The 8,694-nt window shown below is 42.0% G+C and overlaps 1 protein-coding gene across 2 annotated transcripts; it reads right to left on the bottom strand.

The window, feature by feature from the left end:
• LOC119725519 (Fanconi anemia group E protein-like) lies at positions 1-7,591 on the bottom strand. Of its 2 annotated transcripts, none has more exons than XM_038196942.1 (9): positions 7,515-7,591; positions 6,826-7,066; positions 4,874-5,624; positions 4,354-4,449; positions 3,488-3,631; positions 2,732-2,943; positions 2,252-2,327; positions 1,648-1,773; positions 1-998 (listed from the first exon to the last, which is right to left on the bottom strand). In XM_038196942.1, the coding sequence occupies exons 2-9, from the start codon at positions 7,062-7,064 to the stop codon at positions 897-899; spliced, it is 1,746 nt and encodes a 581-aa protein (XP_038052870.1). In that variant the 5' UTR covers positions 7,065-7,066; positions 7,515-7,591; the 3' UTR covers positions 1-896. The 2 variants fall into 2 exon arrangements, with proteins under 2 accessions (XP_038052870.1, XP_038052878.1); XM_038196950.1 differs by having other exon boundaries at positions 7,527-7,551.
• Between the last annotated feature and the right edge of the window lie 1,103 nt (positions 7,592-8,694).

The following is an 8,694-nucleotide window of genomic DNA, read 5'->3' as shown; positions in this document are numbered from 1 at the left end:
TGATAGATTTACAGTCTTTTATTGCATCAAAATAAATATACTGCAGGGTGTGTAAAACATAACGCACGGCATGAAAAATAATCTTTCATTAAATTTCAGACAAAATTAAAACATGTACGTAAACTATTTGAGCAAAAATTGAAAATTAAAGCAGTGTAACACATCTGTTTCTTTTAATATATATATATTTCCACACACTCCCACCATCTATAGATGAAAAGATTGAAATTGTTACACTCAATCTTTTTTGAATCTTTCAAATTCAACATCTGTCAAGTAGTTCAGATTCATGCACGTTTCGAGTTTCACAGCATCAAGCCCAAGTAATAGTGGTTTAACTGGCTATACCTTCCTCAATACTACAAAATCCTCCAAAACAGCATCATGGATTTTGAAGGAAATTGGTTCAATACACTTTTCAACAATCTCTGAAATAATAAAGAATTTGACACCATACCGAGTACCCTTCTGCCATTGCAAAAAATGAACTTGAAACCCTTAATCTAATGGGATATGGGCTCTTGAGTGCCAACAAAAGAGGGTGCTTTTTGAGAGCACCGTGGATGGGACACATAGCATGTACATACTGGTTCACACACACATAGCTTGAAGTACGCACTGCTAATTTTATTCTAAATGCGCACAAACCCATAGCATCTTCGCGTGAGTGTCAGGAATCGGCGGTGCGTTCGAATGTCTCTCCCGATGGGCTCCCTAGTCTGGGTCCCAGACCAAAGGATCTATTTCTGATAAATCTAAGACTTGTCAGAAATAAAATTTGGAATCTTTTGGTTGGGGAACCAGACTATGGTCTCCCCCAACTCTCCCTTTCTTGCCAGTGAGGGGGTACTTGTGAACAGAGCCCATAGGGAAGGGCTAGGTGGTTAACCCGACCTTTACCCTTTGACCCGCTTGATTGCCCCAAGTAGAGCTTTCTTCAGGAAGGTCTGGTTGGCATCTGCTAGCCTCTGCAGGGCGGCAAGACCCGCGGCTGAAATCTGTTGGCAAGGAATAAGGTAGCAGATAAGATGGCGTCTGTGTAAATATTAAACTTGTTGGGGGTCTCCATTAAAGTTACTTGGATCATTTGTTCCTTGTGCATTTTTTTTTCAAAATCTTGAGTAGGGTGATTAGAAGGCATATATAGGCCATCAGCCTGGGGATTTGGTCAGTATCAAATCAGGGCATAAATGATTATAGTGCGCATGCGCAAGGTATAGGCCTACCACCCCATGGTAACAAGTATTTTGATGGACATTTTGAAAAAAGGGTGATACACCCAAAAAGCTGCCACCGCTACAATGCTATCACATATTTTTACTCTCTGGAGGTGTATACCTTGCCAAAAATCGCTATGACGATTATTCCCCTCATTTGTTACCGGTGGCCAAAATTTTGGACCGAAGCTACCTAAATATAAGTTCATTTGCATCAGTCATCAGTTCACAAAATGGGTCAATTTTAGGGTGTTAATTTATAGCAGACATTGTTCCACTCAGATGTTCAATGTTTTGCGTCCATTGGTGCTGGAAAAAATACCCCAAAAAACCACTGTTCATTTTCAACCGTCAAAGTGCAGTTTGTTGAATCATCATGTCACATGTGACCAGCCAAGGGATACGTAATCAAATAGGAACGTCATTGTACCTGTTTAGAGAACCGATTAATGACAGCGAGCAGGAGTTTTGCAAACTTGGCGCATGAGCTCCGAGAACTCCCATGATGCTCCAGGGCGGTGACAAACATCTCCAGTGTGTGGTTATCGAGCTCCAACTGAAGAAAAAACAGACAGGGGAGGAGAGGGAGGGTAGGGATGGTGGTGGGGGGGGGGGGGATAATAAACATACTGACTCTTGAATTGAAATTCAAAAAAAGATTTCCTGATGACCGCTTTGCAGTGTTGAAGTCGAGTCCATCACAAACCCCATGAAAAGTAAATCGCACATCAGTTTAAAAGTTACAGGGGACGGAACACAACAACCAAATGCTTTGGTCACAGTTCATTCGACTAACTTGTGACTTAACTTGAGATTGGAGGACCTTTGATGGACTTTCAAATGCTTAACCCAAGACCCTTTTAACCAGTGCAGATGTCTTAACCACCTGACCACCAATAATCCAGCCAGGTCATCTGGCCTGTTCAACCTGGTTAATCTCCAGTACTAGTCACTCATCAACACCTTTCTTGCTGTCTGTTGGTCGGAATGTCTGTTTGTTTGTTTGTAGGTGTACTAGTATTTGCTCCACTCACCTTACATGCCAAAGCAGTCTGGAAAAGTCCTGTCAAGTCATCCGACCACTGTAGTGTCTGGATTGAGAGAAGCTTACTACAAATAAAAATTTAAAAAATCAACAAAAAAATCAAATAAGAGCCACAATTGACCCTTTTAAAAAACCCTGCGCAGGCAATGTAATCCATTTTGCTTGATCATAGAACTATTATTTCACAAGTTCCTCATTCAAACATAGCCGAAACGGCAGCATCGACCTGTATACTTCCCAGTTTGGAATAAAGAAATATTTCAAATAATTCAAATGGAGGCCTTTCATGTTGTGTGCCTGTGTCACATGGAAGTGAGGAAACTTTTCTTTTTTTAAGATTCTGTGCATGACAACTGCATCAGCAGTACAAGATTTTGAAAAATTTCAGTATACTTTGGCACTGTTGCCAACATCCAATCAGATAATCCAATGGAAACTGGTCTTGCAACAGCAGCCAATCACAACTCACCTTAGAAGGTACACTCGACTCTCATTGGTCAGTGCCTCTTTCAGCACCTTGACGACCAGGTCACACTGATGGGAGGTGGATCCGCCCACCTGGCCATCCCCTGCCAGGGCGAGGAGGAAGGCGCCCTCTATAAGTGGCTTGGGGAAAGCTTTTGCAAAACCGATGGCTGCTGCGATGAGAGTTCTAGGAGCAGTTTGGGTCAAATCTCGAATCTGACAGAATATGGAGAGTAATAAAAAACTTCTTTGGATAGGCCTAAAGCCAAAAAAAGTCTCCGGTTTCTGGTAGGGACTTGCCCCAAAAGTGTTGTGGCGATGCAGCTTTTTTCTTTATTTTTATCATTTTTTTTCTTCTTCAAATGTTGGCTGATGACTGCAAATGGTGCCCGCCTAAATTTAGTGCAAATATATGGGAGACCATAGTGGCCACATAAAGCTTATTCTCAATCATAACCCCATCTAAAAACACGTTAAAATTGTGCAGCAGCAGGATTCCAGTCAAACCAGTGGGTTTGGCGGTTTTGAAACATCATCTTTCATTGAAAAAAAAACAAGCTTTTTCATTTTGCTGACGTGCATGGCTACGCCGACGCGTGTGCATACCAGAAACCACAGCCTTTTTTGGGGGCCTAACGATCAACTGTATATCATCAAGAGTCAATTCACAATAATAACAGAAAAGTTGCTGAAATAAAGTTCCCAAAATAATCTCACAAAATACATCTCCAAGGAAGTTTGAGAAATTTTGAGGACCAACCTGCTGTCCGAAACACCTCCTTGCCAGTATTGTGGCGCTGGAGTGACCCAGTTCCAAGGAGAACCCAGACAGTTCCTGGGCCAGGGCAGCCAGACCTGCGGCTGGTGTGGAGTCTAACTCCAGGATGTCACACACTGCTTCCATCTGAATCGCAAGGAGAAAAACTCTTGAGGTAGTCTCCAATACAAACCACTGGTTAGGCTCACTCGTTTGTTTGACAAACGCCATAAAGTGCAACACTACCAGCAAATCTCAAATCAAGACACATGTTACTTGTTACAAAGTTGTGTCTCAAGTGAAAGAAAACATTTTTAGATTCTAGTCAAAGTCGGTGACTTTTAGTCTCATCACTTAATTCTTTAGGACTGCCAGATTAACCTAGACTTCCGCTTTACTTTTTATCAAAGGGTATAAAACAGTGCTCATCCTCAGCTCCTTTGTAAGGAACAAAGTAAACTCTGCTACGAGCCAATGTGGCTCATCAGGCCGGCATTTATCTCCAGTTTCAGTAGCATGAAACGACCGAAAATATTTCTACTCCCCCTGGACGAGATGCTAGTCCATAGCAGGTTAGTCCCCAGCTAATGCCGGTACCTATTCACACTCCTGGGTAGACAGAGGCAAGTGAGGGTGAAGTGGCTTGCTCAAGGACACAACATATGACCAGCAGCTGGATTCGAACCCCTGACCCTCTGATCAAGAGTCACGGACCCTAACCACTAGGGCACACCCCCACAATCCTCAGCTCCTTTGAAAGGTTAATTCTCTGAATTAATTGTGACTTTGGTGGAGAAAGGCCCCTTCCCTACCCTGTAGATTCCCTTCATCCCCACCCCTCAGGTCCCCCTGGGTGTGTCGCACTCTACCTTATCTATTGGAATGCCGATGATGACCCTCGCAAGCTCAGAGGGTACTGGTCCTGATGAGTTACAAAGAGCTGCCTTGAGCGACGCCAACTTGTCCTGAAGGAACAAGGAATAAGAGCTAAAAGTTGCATCATAAATTTGTTTTTCAACTTGCATATATCAAAATGCTCCAATTTTAACAAATCGGAATCTGCAAAAATCTGGGGAAAAACAAGAAATAGATTTTTTATTCTGGCCAGAAAAAGAGTGGCCTTATGAGCTGACTACCGATACAGAATTGTTGTTTGGCCACAAGTACTCCTTAAATTAGTAAAGTAATAATTCAATAACTAAACTTGGGCACATTTCATTGGATGATGTCTCATTCAAAAGTGAATAAATTTGGTACTGTCAGAAAAATAGCAATTGAGAAAAGGAATCTTGTTTTCAAGATGAAACTTGAAAAGAGCACGGGGGATGCAGCATGAAGGTATTAAGACCAATTGGCAATTGGACATTAAAGTGACTCTATCTATCTTACCATGGTTACTGCATCCACAACATCATTTCTGCTCCGCTCTTGCTTCCTTCCAATGTCCTCCACATCTGCTCTTTGTCCTCCCACGACCTCCCCCTTGACCTGTGAACTCTGACCTCCGAAATCCCCCGATGCAATTTCGTTGACAACTGACACTTCTGAACGCCTCTCTGGCAAGTTTGGAGCAGCTGCTACTTCCACCTCCATCGGGGACGGCAGTGGTGATTCTTCAATTTCGATAACTTCGGGGCTCGTGGAACGTCCCTCGTTTGGGATCGCGGAGTCTTTCTTCAAGCTTTCCTCTTGACTTGCTGGCACAACCTTTTCAGCTTCGTCTGAGTTCAGCTTTTCAGAAGAGAAGCATCTACTGTGCTGGCAGGTGTGACGATTGCTCGACACGGCCTCCGGCAGCCAATCAAATTGCAGCGTGAATCCCCCGCCTTCATCCAGAATCCCGTCCTTGTCTCTGATCTGCCGACAGACATTTTCAAACGCATCCCTCGATCCCCGGGTCAATTTCATCTGAGAGTCATCGGCACTAAGCCCAGACCCGTAATTCAGGCACCGATTTCTGCATATAAAGTCCTGCAGCGTTCTGAGGTGGTGCTTTGTCCATTCGTCAGACACGGAACAATTTCTTAAGGAATCTAGGAGTTTCTCAAGACAAGGCACGGGTATCTCTGACAAGTGATGGGAGAGAAACGCCACGGTGTTTCTTTGAACGTTCACCGGGAGGAGGAGAATTCTTGGCAGGCTGAAAAGTGATTCGAAGAAGAGAATACATAGTAGAAAAATATATTACTAAAACATCCTTCAATGTTGACAAAGAAAATCTGCATTAATTTTTCGCTATTTTATTTCTATCTGGTAATGGCACCATCATGGGTTTCTTAAAAAGTGACTTTGCACTGTGGCTAGGAGCATACCAAACACGGTTGTCAGTTTCAGTGCAATTTAGTCATTCTAAATTTATTTCTTAATTAATTGTTCATAAGATGACTTGTTTTTATTAACTTATTGTTGTTCTATTGTCAAGAAAAAAATATAAAATCCCCCATTAAAGGCATACCTAGGATCTTGCATTTGATTTGTTTCCATTACTACAACCATGGAGGCATTTCCAAACATCATGTCAATTATTTGGTGACCACTCTGTGTTCTGACACCCCTTTTCCGACACCCCTATGTTCCGACAACCTGCACAAAAGATTGCGTTTAACTCCCGGTTAGGGTTAGGGTTAGAGATAGAAATATGTGCATTTGGAACATAGAGGTGTCGAAACATATAGCTAGGGGTGTCGGAAAAAAGGCGTTGGAACATAGGTGCGTAACCAATTATTGATAAGAAGGGTAAAACCTGAAAACCTAGTATTGATCATGTCAATGGACTGATCGTTGGAAATCACCTTACATTTCTTGATTTCTTCCAAATGACAGCAAGCCAGACAGAGTCATTTCACGGGGTGTTTAGTACCGGTGTGAACTTTAATCCCATTACTGGACCGAGCCCAGTCTAATATGGCTTTCTCAGATGAAGGTAGTTCTCCAGCACTTAACTGGTTCGTCACTCGTCACTCAGATTCTGATTGGAGGCAGGTGGCTCTGGACAACGATGCACATACATTGGGGATAGCCTGACTGTATGATCATGGAGCTGAAGAAAAAGGCTCCATGGTATGATCAAGGACAAACCATGCACTCCCCCTACATGTGCGAACATATTTATGGTGGTTAATAATAATTGATTGAGAAGCCATTAGGCCTATCTCAGTAGGGTGCTCATGAATGCGAATCCGGGAAACCCGGGTTTGCGAAAATTCCAGCCGCATTAGACTGGGCTGGGTCCAGTAATGACATGTTTCTGGATAATAATTCACTAGGTTAATTTTGGGATAAAATGCAAATGAGCAGCCTTTAATAATGAACGAAGTATAATTTGATCGTTAACTACTTACAATGCAAGTTGACCTGCCACCTGCGTCGGTTCCTTTTCGCACAGGCCTTCCACGAACCGACTCCAGTCGACGTGGTGGCCACGTGGACAATACCTTGACGTGCGACACGTAAGAGCGCCCTCACGGTTCTCCACCAGCCAGGAATCGGCCCCTACGGTGGGCTGGTGGTCCTTGGAGAGGAAGGCAAATACCCCTCGCCAGTAAGGTGGGAACTTCATGATGTAATCTCCAAATTCCATATCTAGACATTTGTAATTATGCCAACTGAGGATTAGCCTTAAGGTAATCAGTAATAATAATACTAATATAGTAATAAGCCAGTAGTACAGAAAAAATGTTGCAACCTGACGCCACTTCCGCGATTGTGTACAAAGTCTATGGAGAGACAAGAACATTTTTAAGTATTTCCTAACAAAAATTTGAAATGTTTCAAACTCCCAGATTCATGTCTTCAACAGTTCTGGTTTTAATCTCATCAATTATCATTTTCTTTGCAATGGCACGTAACGACCTTCAATTTTGACTGAGTGATGAAGAAAAAGTAGCGTCAGGTTTCAACATTTTCCCGATCACTCCTTCTAGTTCTATTGTGTTATGAGGAAAACATGATCAAGGAAAAGATACTGAGTAACTGACTGATAATTCTAACAATCCCATTGCTCAAATTGCAAGACATTATCATTACGCACCGTGCAATTTACCAAAATGTCGACACTGTCGTCTGCAACTGCAAAATTGCAATTTGACAAACGCCCTCTATAGTTCCTGCCCTGCATATTAGTGCAGTGCGTACGGTGGCTGATTTCCGCCAAGAGAGAGAGAGAAAAAAAACATTACGGCGTTACTCCGCCCTATTTTTTACGGCGCTATAGCCGTCACCCATAGTCTGAAGGTTCTGGGACCCACAAACATAACAAAAAGAGCGTGGGCCTTATTTAACCAGTAAAAGGCCAATGGACAAAGCACAGAAAGCAAGGAATAACGCCTACCTGCAGAGCCCGACGGATTATTGATAAGAACTTCAGGAGAAGAAGACGGCCAGAGCATACTGACCGGAACGTCGAGTTTATACCTCTGGTTCTTTTCAGAACCATTCTCTTAGTTGAGAAATTATTCGCACATGGTGGTTCCGCAAACCTTTCATTATTTAGCAATTAAATAAAAACACGAAGTCAAGTACATTTTTGTATAACACAACGAACACAAATATTTGAGTAAAAAGATAAATCAAATTAAATACGAATATAAACAATTATTACACAATATAATACTGAAAAACATAACAAAATTTGTAGCAGCCGTCTTCGAGGACATTGCCTTCGTTTTGCTGGAATGCGCATGAGCGAATCTTTGCTAAAAGATAAAGAAAAGATGGCCCTCTAAGATGGCCGCTGTATAATTATACGCATAAGGTCTATACATCGTGAAGGACCAAAATAAAAGTAAGTGAGGTTTTTTTCAAATAAATATTATAAAAGCTGTAATCAATATGTCGTTTTTTGATTGTGAGTAAAATAATTTCCCATGATTTGTTTTAGTGAATTCACATGTCCTGGTGAAAACGTGATGTAGCCTACACGTGCGTGGATTGATGAAACTGAAACTTTAATTTCTGAAAACAAAATGTTTTCATATAGGTTAAAACGTTTATATAGTAGGCCAAAAAAAAAAATCGGTCTCTGGTCAGACCAAAGTTCCGGAATTGACGCGCGACGCGGCTTTTTTTTTTTTCTTTTTTTTTCTTTTCTTCAAGCTTGGATTGTACAGACAAGGTGGGGTACTATTTTGCTTTTTTTGGTGTCCTCATGTACATTGGTGTCCTCCATAATTTGCCTAGGTGCTTTCGATCATTTGCCTTGGTGCAATTTC

The sequence above is a fragment of the Patiria miniata genome, unplaced genomic scaffold (genome assembly GCF_015706575.1).
Source record: "Patiria miniata isolate m_02_andy unplaced genomic scaffold, ASM1570657v1 HiC_scaffold_1, whole genome shotgun sequence".
NCBI classification, from domain to species: Eukaryota; Metazoa; Echinodermata; class Asteroidea; order Valvatida; family Asterinidae; genus Patiria; species Patiria miniata.
This window is presented reverse-complemented; position numbering and strand designations above follow the sequence as displayed.